The sequence below is a fragment of the Lepus europaeus genome, chromosome 3, assembly GCF_033115175.1.
Source record: "Lepus europaeus isolate LE1 chromosome 3, mLepTim1.pri, whole genome shotgun sequence".
Taxonomy (NCBI): Eukaryota; Metazoa; Chordata; class Mammalia; order Lagomorpha; family Leporidae; genus Lepus; species Lepus europaeus.
Genome location: NC_084829.1, coordinates 40026286 through 40054212, shown reverse-complemented (window position 1 = coordinate 40054212; position 27927 = coordinate 40026286). Strand labels below are relative to the sequence as shown.

At 41.7% G+C, this 27927-nt stretch overlaps 1 protein-coding gene across 1 annotated transcript in view; it reads left to right on the top strand.

Moving 5' to 3' along the window:
* Window positions 1-27927, top strand: part of KIF6 (kinesin family member 6) — a 424022-nt gene that overhangs the window by 85768 nt on the left and 310327 nt on the right. The window contains exons 4-5 of the mRNA XM_062187187.1: window positions 3253-3400; window positions 10581-10690. Coding sequence (XP_062043171.1) covers window positions 3253-3400; window positions 10581-10690 — 258 coding nt within the window. The remainder of the gene's footprint in view (window positions 1-3252; window positions 3401-10580; window positions 10691-27927) is intronic.

Sequence of the window (27927 nt, the reverse complement as noted above, 5' to 3'; positions counted from 1 at the left end):
CATGAACAATCTGAACACAAAATGAAGATATAAATTTTAGAAGAAGCTTGTCAGTTTGACAGGAACTGGAGTACTTGAACCATCACTACCACCTCCCAGGGTGTACGTTAGTGGGAAGCTGGCTTGGAGGCAGAGGTGGAACTCAGTGGGAGCACTCTGCTATGGAATGCAGTACCCTGAGCGGAGGTTTAACCTGTTTCACCATGTCAGTTGCCCCACATGTTTCTTTATTTTAGATCAATATTTTGCCCTGGGACAGATTAGAGGCCCAGGAAAATACCTAGTAGCCGATGAAGAGTGCACAATGAGATTGAATTGGGATAAAGAGGCTCCACAGAAGGGCCTGGAGATAAATTTTTCCTGCTTGCATTTCTTTATTTAATGTTTTATGGTAGCAGCATTAAAACATGAATAGTCATGGAAGCATACCAAGGTGGAGCCTTTCTTAATTTACACAGTGTTCTGTGAAGCTGTACCATGTAACTTTCCACCCAACAGCAGAAGATGATAGGACATCACATATTGAAGACAGATACTAGGATAACTGACAGTGAAACTGAGAGTTAAATAGTAAAAGTACACATAGCAATTGATGGGTGCCAATGTAGCATACTAGAGGACTCAGTGTTCCGGGCTATAGCTACTTCAAAGTGGAAATGTTAATTTGTGCTCTGCATTTTTTTTTTTTTTTTTTTGCTTTTCAATAGAGATAACGCCTAATATATTAGAACACTGTCTATCAAGAATCAATAAAATATTTAAGGTTTGATGTATACAGATACATACTTTAATTACCTGGAGCATTCCTGACCAGGACATACCATATATCCAAATGGTGTTGCTAATGAGATATTGCTAGTTTATTGGAGAAAAACGTGTTGAGAAAAAAGATCTTACATTAACCCGCCGCAGTTCATTGTCGTAGTCTGCCTGCCACTGTTGTAACTGAATAACAAGCAGCAGAAGCTTACTCAGTTTGCTGTTCCATAGGCTGGACATCCACGACTGAGCGGCCTCTTTGGTTAGGGCCTTCTTTTTGCTGGGTCCTCACACAAAGGAAGGCCAAGCAAGCATATGAGACAGAGGGTTGGGAACTGGGCTGGACCCGCCCTTTTATCAGGAGTCCACTCCTGTGACAAGTGACCCCCTCCACCCAGGAGGGCGAGCCTCATGACCTGATCACCTCCAAAGGCCGCACCTTTCTGGACCACCACCAGGGCAATGACGTTTCAGCAGGAGCTTTGGGGGAGGGGACACGTTTGACCATCACATCCATCACGGTGGGGCCCACATCTTACAAGCGGAGGAAGCCACGAGTCCAATGCCTGCACGTGAAGACACAGGAAGAAAGATGCTGCTCCTTAAAAGCAGAGAGTGGGACCGCAGGGCAGTAATACTCCGTGCTCACTGCCTGTGCTCTAAGTCCTTTAAGAAGTCAGCACCGGTAACACCTCTGCCTCCAGAGCAAACGTGATGTGGAGTTGTTGCTGAAGATATTCTTCTTAGTCTAATGAGCACATATGGTGCCAAAGACTTGACTGACCACTTCAAAATAAGTGCTAGGCAGAAACCTATGTGCTTTTAGGGGGCATCAGGATGATGGATCACTGAACGTGCAAGCGTGGAAGCACGAGGAGACAGAGAGAGGACCGTGGACGCTACCTCAGCAGAAGCAGTAGAGTAGGAATCCCAGTGCGAACGGTGAGGAGTCATCCCTGAGGAGCCTGCTTTCAAAATAGCCACTCACAGCGTGGGTACCATTCGCTGCATCATCACAGCTGTTTTGATGACAGCATCTCAGAGGTCAAGGGTCTGCTTGCAGTAAAAGGAGAGTGAAGTTGTAATGGTTTACGGTGCCATGCAGCAGAGATAAAAGACTCGCTCTGAAAGTCTGCATCACATCCTGCACTTTGTTAACAATCTGTAGTGCAGGCCGTGGTCTGCGAAGGTGGAGGAGACCCAGGATTCTAAAGACTACCATCAAATCAAAGGCTGTTCTACAGAGCTGAAAACGCACAGGGACCAGCATTTTCCACCATAAAAGGGAAAATCATTCCAAGAAAGAAGAGGAGGGGAGTACCTGGAGGATACATTATGACTTCCAAAGTGGCAAACGTAGAGGGCACCAGTTGTTCCAGCAGGTGACTGCTGCTGCAGGTATTCACAGCATGAGTTACTAGGTGTCAGGTTGACAGCTTGCCAAAATAGTCAGTAGTATCTTCCTGTTTTTTTTTTTTTTTAAGAGTATTTGTTTGAGAAGTAGAGTTACAGAGAAAGAGAAGGAGAGACAGAGATATATTCCATCTGCTGGTTCACTCCCCAGATAGCTGCAATGACTGGGGCTAGACCAGGCCAAAACCAAGAGCCAGGAGCTTCATTCAGGTCTCCCACTTGGGTGCAGGGGCACAAGGAGGACTTGAGCCCTCCTCCGATGCTTTCCCAGGTGCATTAGCACGGAGGTAGATCAGACGTGGAGCAACTGGGACACAAACTGGTACATATATTGGATGCAGATGCCACAGGCCACTGCTTTAACCCTCTGAGCCACAGTGCCAGCCCCTCCTGGAAAATTTGTTACAAATATTCTTTGATTCAGGTCCAGAATGCTAAAAATGAAGAAAATGTTTAAGATGACTAGACTTGGGGCCGGAGCTGTGGTGCAGTAGGAGGAGCCTCATATGGGCTCCAGTTTGTGTCTCAGCTGCTCCTCTTCCAATCTAGCTCTTTGCTTATAGCCTGGGAAAGCAGTGGAAGATGGCCCAAGTGCTTGGGACCCTGCACCCACATGGGAGACACAGAAGAGACTCCTGGCTCCTGGCTTCATCATTGGCTCAGCTCTGGCCACTGTGGGCATTTGGGGAGTGAACCAATGGATGGAAGACTTTTCTTTCTGTCTCTCCCTCTCTCTGTCTGTAACTCTGCCTCTCAAATAAATAAATAAAATCTTAAAAAAAAAAGTCATTACATCATTAAAAAAAAAAAAAGATGGCCAGCCTTCATTTGAATTATATGTCCTCACATAGAACCTGTGCTGAAAAGGAGTGCAAAGGACTGATACACTAATATTCCTGGATAAGAATGTAAATCCCAACTAGATATTCACATATGTAAATATTTCTATAGGTATTTCCGTACTTTTCTGTGCATGTCTTGTCATTAGTGTTTGATAAAGTTACTATTAGAATACAAGTAGTCTGATACAAATGCAGTTAGCCATTTGGATATTAAAAGTGTGCCGTTTCTTTATTGCAGTGTGCTGGCAGGTTACAATGGTACCATCTTTGCGTATGGGCAGACCGGCAGTGGAAAGACGTTCACTATCACAGGCGGGGCTGAGCGTTACAGCGACAGAGGCATCATCCCAAGGACACTGTCATACATCTTTGAGCAGTTACAAAAGGTATGAAACCAAGTTTATATCCTATTTGATGTATCTGGCATAAATTGGCTGTGAACAGGTTATTGTGACATTTTAATATACAGGTTGAGCATCTTTATTTCAGAAATCCAAAATCAAAAATCTAAAGGGCTCCAAAATCTAAAATTGAGTACAGGCATAACAACTTAAGTGGGAGATTCCTCATCTGATCTCATGTGATAGAGCACAGTCAGAATGCAGGCAGGTAAAATTACTTTTTGGCTATGTGTGTAGGTATATGTGAAACATAGATTAATTTCATATTTAGACTTGAGTTCTACCTCTAAGATACCTCATTAAATATACACAAATATTCCAGAATCCAAAAAACTCTGAAATCCAGAGCACTTCTGGTCCCAAATACTTGAGATAAGGAAACCCTAGCTTTTATTATACGTAAGCGAGGAAATATGACTGTGTTAGAACTCTGACCTTTACTTTTAAGACAATTTTGGGATGAAGAAGTGGAAATTAAGGAGGTGCTGTTCACTATTTATTTGTTTGTTTATTTTTGTTTGACAGGCAGAGTGATGGAGAGAGAGAAAAAAATGAGAGTGAGAGATTGAGATTTTCTATCTGCTGGTTCACTTCCCAAATAGCCACAATAGCTGGGGCTGGGCCAAGCCAAAGCCAGGAACCAGGGACTCCATCAGGTCTCCCATGTGGGTGGCAGGGTCCCAAGCACTTAGTCCATCATCTGGGGCTTTCCCAGGCACATCAGCAGAGAGGATTGGGAGTGGAGCAGTCAGGACTCAAACCAGTGCTCTGACAGGGGATGTCATGTAGCAAGCTGCAGCTTAACCCACTGTGCCCCAACACTGGTCCCAAGGTAGTGCTCCTTGAAAGGCTGGTATTTCAGCACAGGCTCAAAGGGAGTTCCTTCTGACATACCCAGAGAAGTTAAAAGAGCAGATAACACCTTTGACCAACGCTATCTTGTATTCCTCATCCAGAAACTGGATTGTCCATTAACTAAAACAGACCTTTCTCTAAGCTACTAAAGTACCGAGTATGATAATGCAATTGTTACTTTTTCACACTTTCATAGAATCCTAGGGGAATTTACCAGAGTACAAATCTTATTCAAGAATATTGTTATAAAGAGGATTGTCCTATCTACAAGGTTACTGCAAAATGTCGTGAGAGATGGTATTAAAAGACAGGTATAATTCGTTGCAAAAATGTTTGTAGTTCATATTTTTTTTCTTAGTACGCTTGGATGAACTTTTGAAGACTTATTATATTATATGTGTCATTTGATTGAGTGCTTCCAAGTGTATTTAATACAACATACAATGTAACTAACAAGGTAGATATCCAGATCCTCATTTGTAGTTGGAAAAAAAACGGAGCCTAAAATTCAGTATTTTGCTTTGAGTCCATGTCTTTTAAGTAGCTGATCTAGAATTCTGCTACAGATCTAATACTAACCTCTGTGCTTTTTTTTTTTAATTGAAGATTTATTTATTTACTTGAAAGTCAGAGTTACAGATAGAGGAGAGGAAGAGAGAGGTCTTCATTCCAGTGGTTCACCCCCTAATTGGCAGCAACAGCTGGAGCTGCGCCAATCCAAAGCCAGGAGCCAGGTGCTTCCTCCTGGTCTCCCATGCAGGTGCAGGGGCCCAAGGACTTGGGCCATCTTCTACTGCTTCCCCAAGCCATAGCAGAGAGCTGGGTGGGAAGTTGAGCTACTGGGTCTCGAACCAAGGCCCATGTGGGATGCCAGTGCTTCAGGCTAGGGAGTTAACCTACTCCGCCACAGCGCCGGCCCCTTCCTCTGTGCCTTTTAATTACTGCATATACTGCCTCTTGTACTTCACACGGGCCTTATTTTGTTGGTTAATGAGTCCCTTAGTTTCTGTGGGTTTCAGTTTTCTCCTTTGTTCAAATAGAGATCGAATTATACTAGAAGATCTCCAGCTTCCCTACTAGTTAAAATAGTTCCTTGGTTGTATTAATTCTGTGTAACAAATGTCCTAACTGGGTCAATGTTAAGTCACTCCAAATTTTCTCAGCTGTATGCTGTTTGCATTTTGAGTTGCAAAGATGAGAAGAAATTGCTGAGATCTGCATAATTCTAATTGCCGTCCATAAAGTAGCAATTATCCATTAGTTCAGCTCATCTCTCACTAGCTCAAGCATACCAGCTCTGCATGCCAGAAAATTCAGAGAAGAAAGGGTTGCGTGTAGTGTATTTGTGAGGTCCAAAGTGCTGCTTCTCAGTTGCTTATTTATTTCTGATATTACTCATTTTGTGTTGTTCGCACATTTCATAAACCGCTTCCAATAGTTTCTGTTGCTGTGGTCTAATGCCTTGGAAAGATCACGGCAATTGGTGTAGGCTGATCTGGTTCTGAGAAAGTCTACTACTTACACATAACACGTGGCCTTGGAATGCTTACTTACTGCTTCACTCCTGCGGAGGCACCGAGAGGCTGAGCATACTGTATTTAAAGATATTGCCCGGTTCTTCACACAATATGCTTAATGCCTGATAGTTATTGTTTGGTGTCCATAAGCTCCTATATGCAAGTGGCCAAACAGTCCCTCCCTCAGAATAAGTGAAGTCAATTTCCCTGATCAAGTTAAGCAGAATAAAAAAAATCCTCTCCCAGTGGGAAATATTTTTTGTCCTGTTTTAAAATTTCATCTATGGCTAGCAAAGTACAGCTCTGGAAGTCTGAATATCTCCCGAGTCCTTCCCATCTGTTTAGGCCCATTGTTTTCGATCCGTTTGTCATTGACATTACTGGAAACCCCATTTCTTTTTTTTTTAAGATTATTTATTTATTTGAGAGGTAGAGTTATAGACAGTGAGAGGTAGAGACAGAGAGAGAGGTCTTCTGTCTGCTGGTTCACTCCCCAGATGGCCGCAATGGCTGGAGCTGCAGTGATCCGAAGCCAGGAGCCATGAGCTTCTTCTGGACCTCCCACGCAAGTACAGGGGCCCAAGGACTCGGGCCATCTTCTACTGCTTTCCCAGGCCACAGCAGAGAGCTGGATGGGAAGAGGAGCAGCCAGGACTAGAACCAGTGCCCATATGGGATGCCGGCACCTCAGGCGGAGGATTAACCTACTATGCCTCAGTGCGGGCCCCTGGAAGCCCCTTTTCACGCTGAATGATCCTAAATAACTTCCTGGATCTGGAGAGAGCCCCTGGGCCAGTTGATAGCCAGACAAGCGCTTAGTAAATGGAGAGATTTCCAGGATGGGGCACAACGCTTTCATCATGATCAAACTGCGCTCCAGTGAAAGAAAGGCAGAAGACTGGAAGTGCGTCACGAAGTCTGTCGGCCTTGTGCAGCTGGAAAATGCAGACTGCAGCTTGGTTAGCACAGAGGGCCCCGTGCAGCCCTCCAGAACCCTCCAGGAAAACATCTGACTCCCACAGTGTTCACATCAAGATAAACCAAGAGCCCTGTGTGTGCTGCCTCCTGAGATGCCCCGAGTGTGACAGGAGCACATTTTCACTGATTTCAAGAGAGAATCGAGTCCACTTATTTTAGAAATCACTGCTCATTATTTTTGAGTATGGTGAGGTTCAGACTTGTTTGGGGGCAGGAGAACAGGCTGTCTGCAGGAAACATGTGTGTTACATTACAGTCTGGCGTTCCTACACTCTGAAAAGAAGTAACAAGGAAAGGTAGCCTGCCACATAGCTCGGTGCATTTTAAGTGTGTTTTCCAATAAAAATCCAGGAAATGCAAAAACTACAGGAGCCAAAATCATTATCCCTATCATCTCAGGGCAGCAGACCTGCCATTTTTCTGACTTTTTTATGATTTATTCTAATTCCTGGAAGAAGAGGGTTTCTCTGCTACAGACAAACCTATAAGTTCGCTATTGTTTTTTCTTTTCTTTTCTTTCCCTTTTGTACTCACATACTGAATTCTCCATTTGGAGTCTTGTAGAAATAGTAAAAATTTTAAAAACAACAGCAATAGCAATAGCAACAGCAGCAGCAATGATTCAGTGGAAGCTGTTATGGACCACACATTTTTGTTAAGGCTTTAAATACAGAATCTTACTTCTCTGTCACAACAGTTCTTCAAGATCAGGGCTATTATCCTCTGGATTATTGTCATCGGGAAACAATTGAGAATAAAGGTGCAGGAACCCTCAGTTATAAATGGTAGATTCAGGGGCCAGCATCGTGGTAAAGCCACTGCCTGCATCACTGGCATCCCATATGAGCCCCGGTTGGAGTCCCAGCTGCTCCACTTCCAGTTTAACTCCCTACAAATGCACTTGGGAAAACAATGGAAGATGGTCCAAATGCTTGGGCCCCTGCAGCCATGTGGGAGACCCAGAGGAAGCTCCTCACTCCTGACTTCAGCCTGGCCCAGCCCTGGTTGCTGGGCCATTTGAGGAGTGAACCAGTGGATGAAAGATATCTCTCTGTCTCTCTGCCCCCCTTCCCTCCCTCTCTGTATCTCTGCCTTTCAAATAAACAATAAATCTTTAAAAATAACTAAATAAAAATAAATAGTAGATTCAGTGCCATTGCTATGCTGTAACTGGTTAACTTGTCGCCTATAATGCCAACATACCATATGGCTGCCAGTTTGAGTCCTGGCTACTCCACTTCCAATCCAGCTCCCTGCTAATGGGGAAAAAGCAACAGAAGATGATCCAAGTGTTTGGCCTCTCCATCACGTGAGAGAACCAGACAGAGTTCCAGGCTCCTGGCTTTGGCCTGGCCCAGTGCTAACCATTGAGGCTATTTGGGGAGTGAACCAGTGGATGGAAGACCTTTCTCTCCCTCTTTATTTCTCCATTTCTCTCTCTCTCTCTCTCTCTCTCTTTCTCTCTCTCTCTTTCTTTTTTTCTTTCTCTCTCTCTCCCTCCCTCTCCCCCCCTCTCTCTCTCTGACTCTGCCTTTCAAATAAATTAATTTTGAAAATAATAAGTAGTAAATTCACACAGCTCTGTCATGATTCTAAAAGGAGCTCAGACCTATATGCTAAAATCTCCAACTGTAATATTTTGGCTATGTTCAGATAAGTTTTAGAAATATGCTTGTTTGGGCCAGTGCCGCGGCTCAATAGGCTAATCCTCTGCCTGCGGCACCAGCACACCAGGTTCTAGTCCCGGTCAGGGCGCCGGATTCTGTCCCGGTTGCCCCTCTTCCAGGCCAGCTCTCTGCTGTGGCCCGGGACTGCAGTGGAGGATGGCCCAAGTCCTTGGGCCCTGCACCCCATGGGAGACCTGGAGGAAGCACCTGGTTCCTGGCTTCGGATCAGCGTAGCGCGCCGGCTGCAACACGCCAGCCGTGGCGGCCACTTGGGGGGTGAATCAACAGAAAAGGAAGACCTTCTCTCTCTCTCTCTCTCTCTCTCTCTCTCTCTCTCTCTCTCTCTCTCTCTCACTGTCTAACTCTGCCTGTCAAAAAAAAAAAAAAAAAAAAAAGAGAAGAAATATGCTTGTTTAGAGACTGTTGCTGAAGAATCCTCCAGGGCCTATCATGTACTGGGAGAGTCTCCCAGAGAAGCGCAGAGTGTTGACCATGGAACACTTTGTTCCAGAAATATTTTGTGGAATGTTTAGGAAATACTGGATTAGACTAACAGCCACCCAAAATCTGTCCAGTGTTTGTAGTTTGTAATACCTGTGCTAAGCCAAGCTAAAACCAGAAGAATTAGGTTGAAATGCCACCTTCACCAACTACCATGCTAATGTGGTCAAACGGGCCATTTGTTAAGATAAGCATTTGCGTCAGCCCCATTGTAGGATTTTGAGCATGTGGTTGAAATTCGCTTGGCAAAGATTCCGCTCATGTTGTCACCTTCATAGAACACTGGAACATGAAAGTTCAGCTCTAGCCCGGACCTCCCGTTGTAGCTGTGTGCTGGCTCAGACTTCACTTCTCATTTGTTGTTTTGTTAGGCAGGACTGTGGTGTCTTTATTTGGATACTTTGAGCCATTTTAGGTCCAAAGAATCATGTTAATTTTAACCTAAACAACATGCGTGGATTTATTCAACTTCCTCTCTTTAGTGGGTATGAAAAATGAGGCCAAGCATGGTAAGGGCTCATAGCTGACTGGATAAGGATTCTAGTTTTTGATTTTCAGGTCACTGTTCTCTCTCTGGTCCTCTCTCCTTTTGAATAACCCCTGTTAAATGGGTTGTCTTAGATATGGATGAGAGTCAGGCAAGAAGGTCATCCTAAGCAAATCCTCCCTGTTAGGACCCACTCTGACAACCTGGCAGCCTCTTGCCACAAAACACAGATATGTTTACCTACTATGAGAAGCAAACAGATAGTCGCAGAATTGGTAGTATTTGCATTTTTGAGAAGAACAAGAAGGAAGGACAAGTATGTGACATTTTTTGTATTGAAAATTGAACTTGGAGTCTTCTTAAGAGCAGAAAAACTTCCCTGCTTTATTCTACCTCGGAGGGAATGAGATTTGTGGTATCTGTGGGATTTTTGGTCTACTGTCAGAACTGAGACTAGGATGGTCATCTTGACTTTTAGTCTCATTACACTGATGCCTGCGTCACTACATTTCAGCAGTGACCCACAGATGATACTTCTCCATGTCCCTGATTGGCTCACTTGGGCTAGGAAATATAACACAACAAGTGAGGAGTTGGCCGTGAACTATTGATGTCTGCTGCCAAAATGACTGATCTAAGTTATTTTCTGACCCCTTGAAATCTATTTATATCATCTAAAAATTTGAATAATAGAAAAGTAGAAAAGAAAATTATGATTGAAGGTAGAAATTATTTGCTACTGAAGTTTTTAAACTGAAGTAATGATCTATGGTCTCTTATGAATAGACTATTCACAGAATGTTAAGTTTATTTTTTCTTAGTGCTCCCCTTTTTTTGGTCTGGAAAGTAAAAAATGGTGTGTTTCAGAGTTCTGCAACCAAGTTGGCTCATTGTAAGTGTATATAGACTTTTTGTGTATAATGTGGAACCAATAAAAAATAACAGACTGAAGTTGCTTGTAATCATGGGTGTTGGCCACTAAAGGAAAAGCTTCATGCGTATGGTAACTGGCAACGTGAAAGTGTCACGCACTGAAAATGTAAACCATATAAAGTGAGAGAGAAAACGTGAGGAAGCTACAATGATAAGCGTGTGCAACTTCCTCCAAGCTGAACTGTTATTTATAGCCATTAAATAATGTCTTTCCCATTTCCAATCAGGACAGCAGCAAAGTATATACAACACACATTTCCTACTTGGAAATCTACAATGAATGTGGTTATGATCTGTTGGATCCAAGACACGAAGCCTCCAGTTTGGAAGATTTGCCGTGAGTAGCAGAACAACAAAGAATGGGGGAAATGGCTTTCAGATGTTCCTTTCAATTGTTTTCTTTGAAACTTTATGTGTTTCTGGTCTCAATCATAATTAGCAAATACTGGATAACAGATCTTTTTGTAACATAATGGGTATTTTTTCAGTTGTGACAAATGGACAGTAGTGATGGAAACTAAAATTGCCTGAAAGTCCTTTCTTGGGAAAATCTCTTGGAGTTGGCATAAGAGAGTGCAGTGAGATTGGGAGTGCAGAGGATTGGTTAGACAATAATTTCTGCCACATGAAACCCTTTTACTCCTCTGTCACATTTTTTTCCTAAAGAAGGCATTTGAATTGGAGTTCCAACAGCAAGAAAAGAACCTGAAAGAGAGATGACCATACTTTAAGTTTTCCAAAATGCTTTTCTAGTCTGCCATCATTTGATCAGATCGGCACTGATTGTTTCTTGACTAAAATAGAATTACGTAGAGTCTTTGGCGCTTTTCTGTTAAGGGAATAAGCTACAATGCCAGGATTCATGTAATATTATGTACTGCTTGTTTGAATATCTGCCTAAATTTGACATATATTAATTGATAACAGTTCATATACTTTTGTCTAGACATCTTCATATATCAGAAGTTGCCTACAGACAAAAACATAAGTTTTAGTATGATTCTTGTTAGATATCATAAAATAATTCAGAGACATATATATTAATAGATCTAACTAGTTCATTATTTTAATTTATAAAGAAATTAAGAAGAAATAATAAGGAAAATAAGGTGTACCCTTTATGCCACCTTTATAGGTGTTCTTCCAGTAATGTTGGTTGAGAGATTTGTATACCATCTCCTTTACAATTCTAAAAGATGGAGAGTTAGGAAAGGAAATTACTGTTCATAAATATTTTTGTAAAAATAGAAAGCAAAGATTACTGACTCTATGGGAGAAAATGGCCTTTAAAAAAAGCATTAGAATTAAGTAAACAAAAAAAAGTAAAAATTTGCACACGAAAGGATAGGAACAAAAACTTTAAAGACACCGGCTGCCCCTCTTCCAGGCCAGCTCGCTGCTGTGGCCAGGGAGTGCAGTGGAGGATGGCCCAAGTGATTGGGCCCGGCACCCCATGGGAGACCAGGATAGGCACCTGGCTCCTGCCATCGGATCAGCGCAGTGCGCCGGCTGCAGCGCGCCAGCCGCGGTGGCCATTGGAGGGTGAACCAACGGCAAAGGAAGAGCTTTCTCTCTGTCTCTCTCACTGTCCACTCTGCCTGTCAAAAAAAAATTAAAAAAAAAAAAACTTTAAAGACAGAAATGTATGGTTGGGATGGCTGTGGAGAGGAGTGCTGGGCTGAAATCCAGTCACCAGTGTGATGCCATTCAGACATGGGCACTGAGGGAGGCAGCTGGTTCATGAGGGTGGAGTTTTCTCAAACAGACTTAGTGCCTTTATAAAATCAGCCCACGGGAGTTTGTTTGTCCCTGCTACCACATTGAGGATGCAGTGTAAGGCTGGTATTCTGCTGCCAGAAAAGTTCTGGTATTCTCACCAGAACCCAACCAGTTTGACTCCCTGATCTCAAAACCTTCAGAATTATCAGAAACAAATGTATGTTGTCTATAAGCCACCTGGCTTATGATATTTGGCTGTAGCAGCCCAAGTGGACTAAAACAAGGAGTCATTGCAAATAGAAGCAGAAAGACCAACTGAAGGCTTTCTGGAGAGATCTGAATGACAGGCTTTTAGTGTGAGAGTGACTGTTATTCTAGTAGGTTTCTGCATTAGTTTTCTAGCCTGCAGTCTGATTTACTTACTGTCAGACTAAGTGTTGCTTAAACTTGCTTTCAACAAGTCACATCTACACCTAAGAGCTTACCAGCCATTAGCAGTAACCCAGGGGAGAAGGACTTGGCTCTGATGAACATGGAGGAGGAAGGATAAACCCAAGAAATATACAGAAAATGAAATAAAATAAAAATAAATTGATTATACCTACCACCCTGATTGGTTGAGTATGAAATGAAAGATGAATCATAGAAGGTTGGTGATCTCACTGTGCTGACTGAGCCCAGAGAGGTATGACTTGTACAGAGTTTCAAAAATAATCGAGGGGACCTGCCTTCTGGCATAGCGGGCAAAGCCGCCACCTACAACACCAGCGTCCCATATGCTCACTGGTTCATGTCTCTCGGCAGCTTCACTTCCTATCCAACTCCCTACTAATGGCCTGGGAAAGCAGTGGAACATAGCCCAGGTGCTTGAGCCCCTGCCACTCATGTGGGAGACCTGGATGAAGCTCCTGGCTCCTGGCTTCAGCCTGGCCCAAACCTGGCCATTACGGCCACCTCGGGGAGTGAAACAGCAGCTGGAAGATCCCTCTTTCTCTCTCTGCCCCTCTCTCTCTGTAACTCTGCCTTTCAAGTAAATAAGTAAATCTTTATCACATATATAACTTTGGTGTCTGAGAGTACTATGGTAGATATTTGTGTTTAAAAAAACACTTCAGAAGTAGGAAGTATTCTTTATTTCACTTGTAGCCTCTCTACTGTCGGAAGCAAACTATGTCCTTAATAATTTTTAAAATTATATATATCAAATTATCATACTGTGCCACATATAAATATATATAAATTTTTAAACATACTTCTTTAGATTTAGCAATTTTTAACATTTTGCCATATTCGCTTCATATGTAAATATTAAATATAAACACATACATACAATTGTTCTTGAAAGGATATTAATAATACAACACAGGATTCATGACAGAGATCATAAAGTGAGGAAAGAAAGATACATTATTATGTAGAGGGTATAATTCGATGAAGAAAACATTTATAGCCATCTATATGACAAATGATATGGCATTAATGTACTTTTTATTTGTCTCTCTCTCTCTGTGTATGTGTGTGCGTGTGTGTGTTTGTATGAGCTTTCAACTATGAGAGAAAATGTGGATTTTCTCTTTCTGTGTCTGGCTTATTTCACTTAGCATAATAATCTCCAGCTCCATCCATTTTGTTGCTAATGTCAGTATTTTATTGTTGTATATTTACCACATGTATACATGTATGTGGTGTATGTATACCACATGTATATATCACATTTTCTTTATCCAGTCATCAGTTGATGGATATCTAGGTTCATTTCATTTCAGAAAGTAAAATATTGTGTGTTAATTTAAAAAGAAAGGAGAAAAAGCTATCTGTTTAATTCAAACTGTTACTTTTTGAAAATGAGAACATAGAGGGAGAAGGACAGAGCATGAGTTACATTCTCCTGTCTAACTGACATGATTAGGTATAGCCTAACAATAGGAAGAACGAGGAATGAGAAAATCCCATTAGAATGTACAGGAGGTAGTACAATGTAGATAAAGAGTCCTCTGCTAGAAATCAGGAAACCTGGGTTCAAGTTCCTACCCTATAATCTTAGATAATTCTCCCATTTTCTGGGTTTCTTGTTGACTAGAAAATGTGGGCAATGAATTGAATCATATTTAACAACCTTCCAACCTCCAATGTCTGAAGTTCAAAGTCTAGTGACCTTCCCAGGACAGGATTTGTTTGGTAACTTCTCACCTCTTCACACAAAGCCCAAGAAGGAATTCAGATGTTTTCCAATGTCCTCCTTCTAGAAAAGAACAAAGAGTGAGAGCAAGGACAGGGCCTTGGTTCACAGAGTCCTCTGCGTTGCCCAGCCTGCATGGTATCTATTAGTTACTCTCAGTGTTGGTCAGATTGGCTCTATAGATGTCGTTGGCTTTCGTTCTGAAGGCGCCACTGCTTCTCGGCAGCCTCATCCTCCTGTTGGAGAATGAGTTTGCTGACTCAAGTTAGAAGTGACCTCAGTCATCAGACAAATGTTTTCAATGAATGGTTACCTTTCCTGCCCCCCACCCAAAAAATGATCTGAAAGAAGTGATTCTTGTGTTTTGGGCTACACCTTCATCACAACAAATCCCACCAAAATAAAAATGTTATTCAGAAATACGATTCCCATATCCAGATCTGTAGCCTGTTTATTTTACATATATTCAATACTTTAAAATCTCCAAATGGCTCAGTAGGCACCTCTGGCCCTTTGGTATAAGGATAGTGGCATTTGACTGGCATTCAGTCTGCTCGTTTTCTAGCATATAATCTCTTTACTGAGATTATAAAGTAATTCTCTGTAGTAGAATGTGACTTGCTGTATGTTGACTGGGTTTATGTATGGACTGTTAATCTAGTTTCACACACTTTTGAAGTGGTATAAGCCCTGACGCTGAAATCCTAGGTGTCCGGTTGACTGGTTTCATTATTGTCAGCCTGAATGCCCCAAACATTCTTACTGCTTTCTAAAAGCAGGAAGTGAAAAATCGACTTCTGTCTCCTCCCCTTGCAGTTGTCAGTTTGAGGGACAATGGGAATATGCTTTGACCCTTTCTGTGTTTTAACACAAGGCTTATCCATGCAAACCTTAAAACCAAGTTAAATCATCATTTTGGTGCTGTACAATAATAGCCATCCATAATGCCTTCCTTAACACAGCTTCCCCAAATGTCAATATTCTCTTCTCACTCGCACTCTGGATTTTCTATTTCTTTTTGTTTTCTGCTATTGCAGAAATGTTGCCTATATCCTGTCTGTGGATCTTGTAATATGACATCAGGGTACCAGATTAGTTTATTTTTTTTAACTTTTATTTAATAAATATAAATTTCCAAAGTACAGCTTATGGATTACAGTGGCTTCCCCCCCCCCCATGACTTCCCTCCCACTCACACCCCTCCCCTCTCCCGCTCCCTCTCCCATCCCATTCACATCAAGATTCATTTTCAATTATCTTTATATACAGAAGATCAATTTAGTATATATTAAGTAAAGATTTAGACAGTTTGCACCCACACAGAAACACAAAGTATGAAATACTGTTTGAATACTAGTTATAGCATTAATTCACATTGTACAACACATTAAGGACAGAGATCCTACATGAGGAGTAAGTGCACAGTGACTCCTGTTGTTGATTTAACAAATTGACACTCTTGTTTATGGTGTCAGTAATCACTCAAGGTCAATATGGATACTAGTTTGAGTCCTGCCTTTTCCACTTACAATCCAGATCCTGCTAATAAACCTGGGAAAGCAGTGGAAAATGGCCCAAGTGCTTGGGTCCCTGCACTCATGTGGGAAACCCAGAAGAGGCTCCTGGCTTCTGGCTTTAGGGCCATTTGGGGAGTGAGCCAGTGGATGGAAAACCTTTCTCTCTCTCTGCCTCTGCCTCTCCCTCTCTGTTACTCTTTCAAATAAATAAATAAATCTTTTTAAAAAATAAAGAAAACTGCAGGCTAATTTATCTTGTGAACAGAGGCTCAAAAAACCCTTAGCAAAATATTGGCAGTTCAATCTAAAGATGTGTAATATTAATTGTACGCCACAACCAAGTGGGATTTATTCCAAAGTGAAAAACCAGTTCTACTTTCAAAAGTCAATCAGTATAAATAAACCACCATATCCATAAGGTAAAGAAGAAAATTACATGACATTCAGGTAACTCATTTGACACTGATTCATGATAGAAATTGAACAAGAATAGAGAAGAATCACTTCAACTTGTTAAAAGGGCACCTGCACAAAACCTACAGCTAGCATCATATGTAAAGGAAAGAGACTGAATATTCCCTCCCTAAGATCAGGATGTAAGAATGTCTTCCCTTTGGACCAGTGTTGTGGCTTAGTGAGTAAAGCTGCTACCTGCAATGCTGGCATCCCGTATGGACGCAGATTCTTGTCCCAGCTGCTCCACTTCTGATCCAGCCCCCTGCTAATGGCCCAAGAAAAGTAACACAAGGTGGCCCAAGTGCTTGGGCCCCTGCCACCCATGTGAGAGACTTGGAAGAAGTTCTGGGCTCCTGACTTTGGCTTGGCCCAGCCCTGGCCATTGAAGTCATCTGGGGAGTGAACCATTGGATGGAAGATTCTCTCTGTCTCTCCCTCTCTTGCTATAACTCTGACTTTCAAATAAATAAATCTTAAAAAAAAAGTCCACTCTGACCATTCTTATTCCAATATAATATGAAAATGTTACTGTAATAAATCAAGAAAAAGAGATAAAAGCCAGGTGTGTTGTTTTGGAAGTGTCCCTGTATGCAGATGATATGATTGTCTACATACAATGTGTATAACTTGTATATTTATAATTTAAATATGTTTATAAATCATTCAAATATAAATTTATTAATTTATAATTGTTTCTGAAAAAAAAGAAGCAAAAGAAACACTTCCTAACTCATCCAATGAAACAAGCTTTACTCAAACACCAAAAGCAGATAAATGCATTATAAGAAAAGTACACAGGCTCGTTTTGTAGCATAGCAGATTAAGCCATCACCTGCCATGGCAACATCCCATATAGATGCTGGTTTGAGTCCTGGTTGCTCCACTTCCAATCCATCTCCATGCTAATGTGCCCTCGGTGGCAATGGAAGATGACCCAAGTGCTTGGATCCCTGCCACACATGTGGAAAACCTGGAAGAAGCTCCCAGCTCCTGGTTCAGCTTGGCTGGACCAGGCCATTGTGGCCATCTGGGGAGTGAACCAGTGGATAGAAGATCTCTCTCTTTCTGCCTTTCCTTCTCTCACTCTGTAACTCTGTCATTCAAATAAATAAATAAATAAATGTTTTTGATAAAAGGGGAAAATATAGACTGATATCTGGTTTTTTTAAGATTTTATTTATTTATTTGAGAGGTAATGTGAAAGACAGTAAGAGGGGAGACGGAAAGGTCTTCCATTGCTGGTTCACTCTCCAAATGGCTGCAATGGGCAAAGCTGAGCTGATCCGAAGCCAGGAGCCAGGAGCTTCTTCCAGGTCTCCCATGTAGGTGCAGGGTCCCAAGTGTTTGGGCCATCTTCTATTGCTTTCCCAGGCCATAGTGGAGAGATGGATCGGGAGAAGAGCAGCTGGTACTAGAACTGACACCCATATGGGATGGAGATGGAGGATTAACCTACTGCGCCACAGCACTGGCCCAGACTAATATCTCTTATGAAGATACACAGCAGACTCATAGAATGGCAAATGCCCTAAACAGCACTGTGGCCTCAGAATCAGTCCTTAAGGCATTCAGATCTGGCTAAAAAGCCCATGGGAATTTCTCAGGCATGGAAAGCCAAAACACTGTGGCAAAAAATGACCTACATGAAAAATATCCGTGAGTGAGATCCCAGTGGAAAGAACGGGCCATCAAAGAAGGAGGTACCTTTCTCTGAAGAGAGGAGAGAACTTCTACTTTGATGATGGCCTTGTCTAAATAAAGTTGGACTTTGTGAACTCAAGAGGCTTCCATAGCCTTGGCAGCTCATGACAAGAGCCTCAGGTGATTACCAACATCATAAATAAGAGTGTCAAAATCAAAAACAGGAGTCACTGTGCACCTGCTTCCCATGTAGGACCTCTGTCCTTCATGTGTTGTACTATGAGACTTAATGGTAAAACTATAGTCTTCAAACAGTACTTTATACTTTGTGTGTTTGTGTGGGTATAAATGTTGAAATCTTTACTTAGTATAGAGCTGATCTTCTGTATATAAAGATAATTAAAAATGAATCTTAATGAAGAATGGGATGGGAGAGGGAGTAGGAGGTGGGATGGTTTGCAGGTGGGAGGGTGGTTATGGGAGGAAAAACTACTATAATCCAAAAGTTGTACTTTCAAAGTTTATATTTATTAAATAAAAGTTTTGTTAAAAAAAAGATAGTTGTAAAAGTCCTCAACAAATTATTAGCAAATCAAATCCAACGATGTACAAAAAGAATCATATACTACATCTAATTGGGATTTATGCAAATAGGCAAAACTGGTTCAACATTCAAAAATCAATTAATGTAAACCATCATACCAACAGACTAAAGAAGAAAAACTATGATTATATCAATAATTGCAGTAAAAACATTTGCTGAAATTTGACATCAATTCATTCATGATAAATATTTTCAGCAAGCTAGAACTAGAGGGAAATTTCCTTAACTTTATCAAGAATATTGATCAAATACCTATAGCTAGCATTATACTTAAAATGGAAACTATATGCCTTCTTTCTAAAATCAAGAACAAGTCCAGGATGTCCCTCTCACCACTGCTGTTCAAAATTATACAAGAAGGCCGGCGCCGTGGCTCAACAGGCTAATCCTCCGCTTTGCGGCGCCGGCACACCAGGTTCTAGTCCCGGTCGGGGCACTGGATTCTGTCCCAGTTGCCCCTCTTCCAGGCCAGCTCTCTGCTGTGGCCAGGAAGTGCAGTGGAGGATAGCCCGAGTCCTTGGGCCCTGCACACCATGGGAGACCAGGAGAAGCGCCTGGCTCCTGCCATCGGATCAGCGCGGTGCCCGGCAGCAGCACGCCGGCCGCGGCAGCCATTGGAGGGTGAACCAACGGCAAAAGGAGGACCTTTCTCTCTGTCTCTCTCACTGTCCACTCTGCCTGTCAAAAATAAAAAAAAAATTATACAAGAAGTCCTAGCTAATATGATAAGATAAGAAAAGGAAATAAAGGATATTGAGAAAGAAGAAAAACAACCGTCTTTGTTCACAGGTGATATGATTGTCTGTGTAGAGCATCCTAAAGAATTGACAAATAAGTTTCTGGAACTAATACCAATTTTAGCAAGGTGGCAGAATACAAAGATAATGTAAATACATCAGTCACTCTTCTATATGCCAGTAATAAACAACTGGAATTTGAAATTGAGACTATAATACCATTTACATTAGCACCAAAAGTGAAATACTTGGTTGTAAATCCAATAAAATTTGTATAAGATCTGTATGAGAGCAACTATAAAACTCTGATGAAAGAAATATCCAAATAACGGATATTCTCAACAGAATAACAAATGGACAGGAAGTCTCAATATTGTTAAGAATTCAGTTCTTCCTACTTGATTTGTTGACTAAATATAGATCAATACAATCACAAACAAATTCGTACCAAATTATTTTGGGAATATCAACAAACTGATTATCCAGGAGAGTGATGTAGTACGGTGGGTTAAGCCACTACTTGGTACAGCTGAAGCACATTGGAGTGTCCCTGGCTCTTCTGCTTCCCATCCAGCTTCCTGCTAATGTGCCTTGGAAGGTTGCAGAGATGGCCCAACTGCTTGGATTCCTGCCACCTGTGTAGAAGACCTGGGTGGAATTCCTGGCTCCTGGCCTTGACCTGCTGAAGCCCTGGTTGTGGCCATTCGGAGAGTGAACCAGTAAATGAAAGACTGATCTCTCTCTTTCTCTCCCCCTTCCCCACCACTGTCACTCTACCTTTCAAGTGATAGAATGAATAAATATTTTTCTTTACAGGCAGAGTGGACAGTGAGAGAGAGAGAGAGAGAGAGAGAGAGAAAGGTCTTCCTTTTCCGTTGGTTCACACCCTAATGGCCACTGTGGCCGGCGCACCGTGCTGATCTGAAGCCAAGAGCCAGGTGCTTCTCCTGGTAAAAACTGATTATAAATTATATGTGGAAAGGTAATAGACTCAGAATAACCAAAACAATACATAAGAAGAAGAACAAAGTCAAAGAACTGACACTACCCAACTTTAAGACAAAATATGAAGCTACAGTAATCAAGGCAGCGTAGTACTGGCAAAATAATTGACGACTACATCAATGGGACAGAACGGAGAGCCCAGAAGTAAACTTGTACAAACATGGTCAATTTGTCTTTGGCAAGAAGCAAAGGAAAATGAGTAGTCTTTTCTACAGTTGCTGCTGGAACAACTGGATGTGCACCTATGAAAAAATGAACATAGCCACATACTTTATACCTTTCAGAAAATTAACTTGAAATGAGTAAGAAACCTAACTGTACATTGCAAAACTGTAAGACTTCTACAAGATGACAATGAAGAAAATCTAGGTGACCTTGAGTTTGGCAGTGAGTTTTTAACTCACAACAGCATAATCTATCAACAGCATAATCCATGAAAGAAAAAATTGGTATTGATCTTATTAAAATAAAAAATTTAGGCCAGCACCGTGGCTCACTAGGCTAATCCTCCACCTGTGGCGCTGGCACACCGGGTTCTAGTCCCAGTTGGAGTGCCGGATTCTGTCCTGGTTGCTCCTCTTCCAGCCCAGCTCTCTGCTGTGGCCTGGGAAGGCAGTGGAGGATGGCCCAAGTGCTTGGGCCCTGCACCCGCATGGGAGACCAGGAGGAAGCACCTGGCTCCTGGTTTCCGATTGGTGCAACGCACCGGCCATAGCGGCCACTTGGGGGGTGAACCAACAGAAAAAGTAAGACCTTTCTCTCTCTCTCTCTCTCTCTCTCTCTCTCTCACTGTCTAACTCTGCCTGTCAAAAAAAATAAAAAAATAAAAAAATTATGTTATATGAAAGACACTGTTAAGGGAATGAAATGACAAGCCACACACTGGAAGAAAATGACCAGATGCATATTTGATAAAAAGCATTGTATCCAAACTATACAAAGAACTTTAAAAAATTTAAAAAAAAATCAAATCTTAAAATTCAACAGTAAGAAAAATAGATGACCCAAATAAAAAAAAATGGGCAATGGATCTGAATAGATACTTCACCAAAAAAGATACAGAAATGGAAAATAAGCATATGAAAAGAAACTCAACATCATGTTATTAAGGAAATGCAAATTAACATAACAATGAGATAGCACTATTTGCCTATTAGAATGAGGAAAATCCAAAGTGCCAACGATACCAAATGTGATGAGGATGTAGAGCAACGGGAACTGTTTGCATTCCCACTCATTGCTGGTGGGAATGCAAAATAGTACAGCCACTTTGGAACTTTCCTTCAAAATTAAGCATGTGTTTACCACATGGTCCAGTAATCCAGTTCCTTGGTATTTACCCAAACAAGTTGAAACTTAGGTCTACACAAAAGCCATATACTCACATAGCAGTCTAGTCATATTCCCCAATAGTAGAAGCAATCAAGATATTACTTAATAGGTGAATAAACAAACTCTAGTGTGTCCATACAGCAGAATATTATTTGGCCATCAGAAGAAATGAGCAGAGCCGGCCCTGTGGCATAGCAGGTTAAGCATCTGCAGTGCCAGCATCCCATATGGGTACCAGTTCAAGTCCCAGCTGCTCCACTTCCAATTCATCTCCTTGCTGATGTCGTGGGAAGACAGCAGAAGATGGCCCAAGTGTGTGGGCCCCTGCACCCACGTGGGAGACCTGGAATAAGCTCCAGGCTCCTGGCTTCAGATAGGCCCAGCTCCAGCTGTTGAGGCCATTTGAGGAGTGAACCAGCAGATGGAAGACTTCTTTCTGTCTATAACTCTGTGTCTCAAGTAAATAATTTTTAAAAAAAAAGAAAGAAAGAAATGAGCTATTAATCAAAAAAGACATGGAAGAACCTTAAATGAATATTGCTAAGTGCAGAAGTCAGTATGAAAGTCTGTCTACTGGGGCCCATGTTGTAGCACAGTGAGTTAAGCCACCACCTGCAAGGCCAGCATTCCATATGGGCACCAGTTCAAGTCCCAGCTGTTCCACTTCTGATCTAGTTCCCTGCTGAAAACAGCAGAAGATGGTACAAGTACTTGGGCCCTTGCCACCCACATAGAACTAGATGAAGCTTCTGGGTTCAGCCTGGCCCAGCCCCATTCATTGCAACCAGTAGATCGCAGATTCCTTCTCTCTCTCTCTCTCGCTCTCACTCTCATTCTCACTCTCATTCTCACTCTCTCACTCTCTCTGCATGTGTGTGTCTAACTCTGCTTTTCAAATAAATATTCCTCTTTTTTAAAAAAAGCTATGTACTGTATGATTCCAATTTTATGACATTCTGGGAAAGAAAAAACTGTAGAGAGAGTAAAATGAAGAGCAGTTATCAGAGGGGTAAGTAAATGAAGCCCAGGGGGTTTTGGGGTGATGAAAATACTCTACATGACAATATAAGGTGAATACATGATATTATGAGTTTGGCAAATCCCATAGATTTTTACATCACAAAGAATGAACTCTAGTGTAAACTAAAAGCATTAGTTAATAAAACAATAACCACAAAAAGGAATTAATCATCGATAGGATCAATAATTTGTAGGAATCCCCCAAGAAATTACGCTGACTGAAAAAGACCAATGAGAAAATGATTGCATTTATGTCATATTGTTTAAATGACAAAATTTTAGAAATGGAGAACAGATTTGTAGGTGAGAGTAGTTAGGAAAATGGAAATGATTATTTATCTTGACTGTGGCTGTGCATAAACCAAGCTACATGGTAAAACTGTTTAGAACCTTATGTGTACACACACACTGCATATAAGCAAGTGAGAACAACCAAACTGGGAAAATCTGAGTAAGATTTGTGAACTGTATCAATGCCAATGTCCTGGTTGTAATATTTTAATATAGGTATAGTTTTTACAAGATGTTACCATTGGGAAAAACTGGCAATGTATCTGTAGGGTCTCTTCTTACTTCCTACCATTATATATAAATCTACAATTATCTTAAAAGGTTTAATTTCAAAAAGAAATCGGCTGTATATTTGTATATAGACTTGTGTAGGCATAATATACATGTGCATTAAATCTCTCCTGTATTTTGTGATCTAAAATGAAAATAGAATTTCTGTTTTCAAAGCTCCTTATGACATATGCTGTAAAGGGAATATCGTTAGAATCTAAGTATGCCTCATGAAGTAAAACAATGTAACTATTGTTCTTAGCCAAAGGAAAAATAGTTACCTTACTTTAATATAATTTTAGTACTGCTAGATAGGGAATAATATTCCATTTAGGTTCCAATGACTTCCATGTTTAATGCTATAAAAGAATCAGTAGGCTGGCACCGTGGCTCAGTAGACTAATCCTCCGCCTGTGGCGCTGGCACACCGGGTTCTAGTCCCAGTTGGGGCGCCAGATTCTGTCCCGGTTGCCGCTCTTCCAGTCCAGCTCTCTGCTGTGGCATGGGAAGGCAGTGGAGGATGGCCCAAGTGCTTGGGCCCTGCACCCGCATGGGAGACCAGGAGGAAGCACTTGGCTCCTGGCTTTGGATCAGCGCAGTGCTCTGGCTGTAGCGGCCATTTTGGGGGTGAACCAATGGAAAAAGGAAGACATTTCTCTCTGTCTCTCTCACTGTCTAACTCTGCCTGTCAAAAAAAAAAGAAAAGAAAAGAAAAGAAAAGAAAGAAAGAAAAAAAAAATTAGGCTGGCGCCGCGGCTCACTAGGCTAATCCTCTGCCTGTGGCGCCAGCACACCGGGTTCTAGTCCTGGTTGGGGTGCCGGATTCTGTCCCGGTTGCTCCTCTTCCAGGCCAGCTCTCTGCTGTGGCCTGGGAGTGCAGTGGAGGATGGCCCAAGTGCTTGGGCACTGCACCCGCATGGGAGACCAGAAGAAGCACCTGGCTCCTGGCTTTGGATCAGCGCAGCACGCCGGCCGTCGTGGCCCTTTGAGCGGTGAACCAACGGAAAAGGAAGACCTTTCTCTCTGTCTCTCTCCCTCTCATTGTCTAAATCTGCCTGTCAAAAAAAAATTTTAAAAAAGAGTCAGTAAACCCTAGCATCCAGTATTTAAATCTTAACTGTGTTATGTTTTTCTAATAATTTGTTATCAAAGGAGAAAAAGTTGCCAGATGTTTAGTTCACCTTATGTCTGATACCTGCTGGATGGAAAATGTTGCTAAGTGCTGTAGGAGTTACAAAAAAGTCAATTCACAATCTTTGCCCTCATGGTTTCCTAGTCATTTGGGTTAATTCATGTATTTCAACAAACATTTATGGAGACCCAACTGGACTCCAGACAGGGTGCTAGGCAGCACACTTATTAACACAGTTCCTGCTGTCCTGGAACTCATAGCAGACCACTCTTTTTGTACAACTAGTACAAAATAGCATCAGGTAGAATATCAGAAACTTAAGAGAGGCACAAAGAATGTCAAAAGAAGGATGCTCAAAGAAGAAAGAACTCACAGTGGTGCATCAATCAGGAAAAGGTGCATAGAGAAGATGGCACATGAAATAGTCGTTGAGGAAAAAAGTAGAACTGGGGAGTGTGGCATTCATGTGAAAACAGATTGGGAAGTTGAAGAGCCTAGAGCTTGTCTTGTGATGGTCCATGGACCTCTCTGACTGGAACCCAGTAAGAGTGTAAGCAAGAACATTAAGAACGGAAAGGTATGAATGCCAGGATTTGGCAGGTAAGGTGTAGCCCTGGGAGATTTTTATTTAAAGACATAGCATGATTGGAACTACCTTGTAGACAGAAAAATCAGTGAGAAGTATACAGGACCAGACCGAGATGGACAGGAGTCAGAGCATTCATTATGGGTTGTTAATAGGGCCGTGTAGGTGGCAGAGTAAAAAAAAAAAAAAAAAATTGAAGATGTCATAATCCAATGACTTGAAATCTAACTATGCAGAAGATTGTGAAAAATGCATATCCTTGACTTCCACCCCTAGAAATTTTAAATATGCTCAAATAAGCATTCCAGATGATTCCTAACGCAGGAAGTCTGTCTTAATCCCTTCCCTTCCCTCATCCACCTTAGGAAAGTTCTTTTCAGAGATACCAGGAAAATCCCCCTTAAGCACCTTCATGAGCCTCTCCCTGTGTTAAAGACTGTACATCCATTATCTCATTTAAGGAAGGCGATATTCTAATCCATGTTTTATGGATGACTAAGGTGAGGTTCACATGTGTTAGATGGTAATTCTCCAAGACTTCATTTCTCCTAAGAGCTAGAACCAGGATATCAACCCTGACCATCCCAACTTCAGATCTGGGAGTGCTGGTGCTTTTCCCTTGGAGATCTGTATTATACCTCCTCATTCAACCTGAACTCTGGGCTTCCTCAAGCCTCTCCAGCCACTGCTGTCACTCTTTAGTCTATGCCAGCTCTGTCTGTTGTGCGTTGGACTCTGCACAGCTCTTAAAGTTCCTGTTATTGACCTGAAAGGGCTCTTAGCTAGCAGAACAGATTCATAAACTAATCATTGCAATCACATGGTAAGTGATAAGATGTTCTGTGTTCCCTGAGGACACAAGAGTGATGCTGATTTCAACCAGAGAAAGCTGTCACACTATAGTCTCCAATCTCAGGTGGACTCTCAGCCTGATAAGCAATACCTTCCTGTGCTCTGAGCTTGTTCTTATAGTCCTAACAATAGTTATTGCACATGCCCATCTCTTTTTTAAAGTTTTTTTGTCTTTTTTCTATTTATTTATTATTATTTTCCCCCCAAAAAAACCTTATATTTAAGGAATACAAACTTCATACATTTCATAAGTACAGCTTTAGGAAAATAGTGATTCTTCCCACCATACCCGTCCTCCCACCCACACTCCCACCCTTCCTCCTTCTCCCTCTCCCATTCCCAGTTACATTCTCCACTAAGATCCATTTTCAGTTAACTTTATACACAGAAGACCAACTCTATGCTAAGTAGGGAGTTCAACAGTTTGCATGGGAAAAAAAAAAGAATTGTTCCTCAATAGTCAAGATAAGGGCTGTTCAAAGTCATTGCATCTTGAAGTTAACTTCACTTATTTTTCTTTTAGAAAGATAACTAACTTTAAAGAAGCACCCAAAAATGATACATCTTTTGCAAACACTTAGACATAGTTAGAATACAACTCTTTGAGGACAGAGGGCCTGCATGGGAAGTTAGTGCACAGTGACTCCTATTGTTAATTTAATAATTAACACTTTTAGGTATGACATCAGTGATCACCCAAGCCTCTTGGCATGAGCTGCCTAGGCCATGAAAGCCTTTTGAATCCACAAACTCGATCAGTATTTAGACAAGGCCATAAGCAAAATGGAAGTTCTCTCTTCCCTTCAGAGAAAAGTACCTCCTTCTTTGATGACCACTTTTTTCCACTGGGGTCTCACCCACTGAGGTCCTTCATGTAGGACACTCTTTGCCGCAGTGTCTTGGCTTTCCATGCCTGAAATGCTCTCATAAGCCCATCTCTTTAATCAGAGATTCTCTGTCCCAATTCTCTTTGACAAAAATTGAATCCCTACCTCTGAAAGAGTATTGAAGCTGTCAAACCCAAGTTTCCTGACTTCCTGTTTCCCTCTCATCTACTTTCTTCTAGTCTCAGGAACTCTGTCCTTTTCAAAGCCTGTTACCCTACTGAGGTTTCTGACAATTTTTGTATCAGCCCTAAGCCTGCTTTGTCTGGCTTACTCATTTTGTGTTTAAAACTTTTGGATTTAGTGCCTTCAGATGGGGCATATGTTCTTTACTTCTTTTTCCTACCTTTTGCATTACACTGTGAATACATGATGTTATCCTTCCTCTTCCAAGCATATTTTCAAGAGACTCCTGGGCCTATATAGACGTAGATCTTAAAGTTAAACTAATTTTGTTCTTGTCTTCAAATGAGCCAGTTACAGACATGGCTGATAAGCCATCTCTTGAGCAGATAAGGGTGCTGTCCCACAGGGTGATCTGAGAGACCAGTGACCAGTGATGATAGACTCATAATATGAGAGGACACTTCCAAAAATTCATGGAAAATAGAGTTAAAAGTTTATTTTGGTGCGAAAATTTATTTGAAATCCATCAAATAATGGTCTTTAAAAAGTTTGTGGGGCTGGCACTGTAGCATAGAGGGTAAAGCCACCACCTGCAATGCTGGCATCCCATAAACATGCTGGTTTGAGACCCAGCTGCTCCACTTCTGATCTGGCTCCCTGCTGATGTACCAGTGAAAGCAGTGGAGGATGGCCCTGCAAGTCTTTGGGCCCCTGCACCCATGTGGGAGACCCTGAGGAAGTTCATGGCTCCTGGCTTTAGATAGCCCAGCTCCAGCCATTGTGGCCATTTGGGGGTGAACCAGAAGATGGAAGATCTCTTTGTGTGTCTCTCCCCCTCTCTCTAACTCTACCTTTCAAACAAGTAAATAAATCTTTAAAAAATAGCTTATGGAACATGCATATTATCAAAAAAAAAAAAACTTTGCATGGATTTCAAAAATGCTCTGCCCCAAAATAAATGTGCTCTTTAATTCATGAACTTTTTTGAAGCACCCTCCTATTTCCATCATGGACTGGCCATTGACTGGCCTAAGGGGAAAGCTGGTTTCCCTACTCTGCATGACCACTGAAAGAGATCGTTCTTCACATCAAAAACATCTGAGACAGGAAGGGTATCCTAGCCAGGTTGAGCTGCCTTAACAAATTATAGACTAGAAGGATTAAGCAACTCACATTTATTTCTCAGGGTTCTGGGGGCTTGTAAATTCAAGATCTAGTTCTGA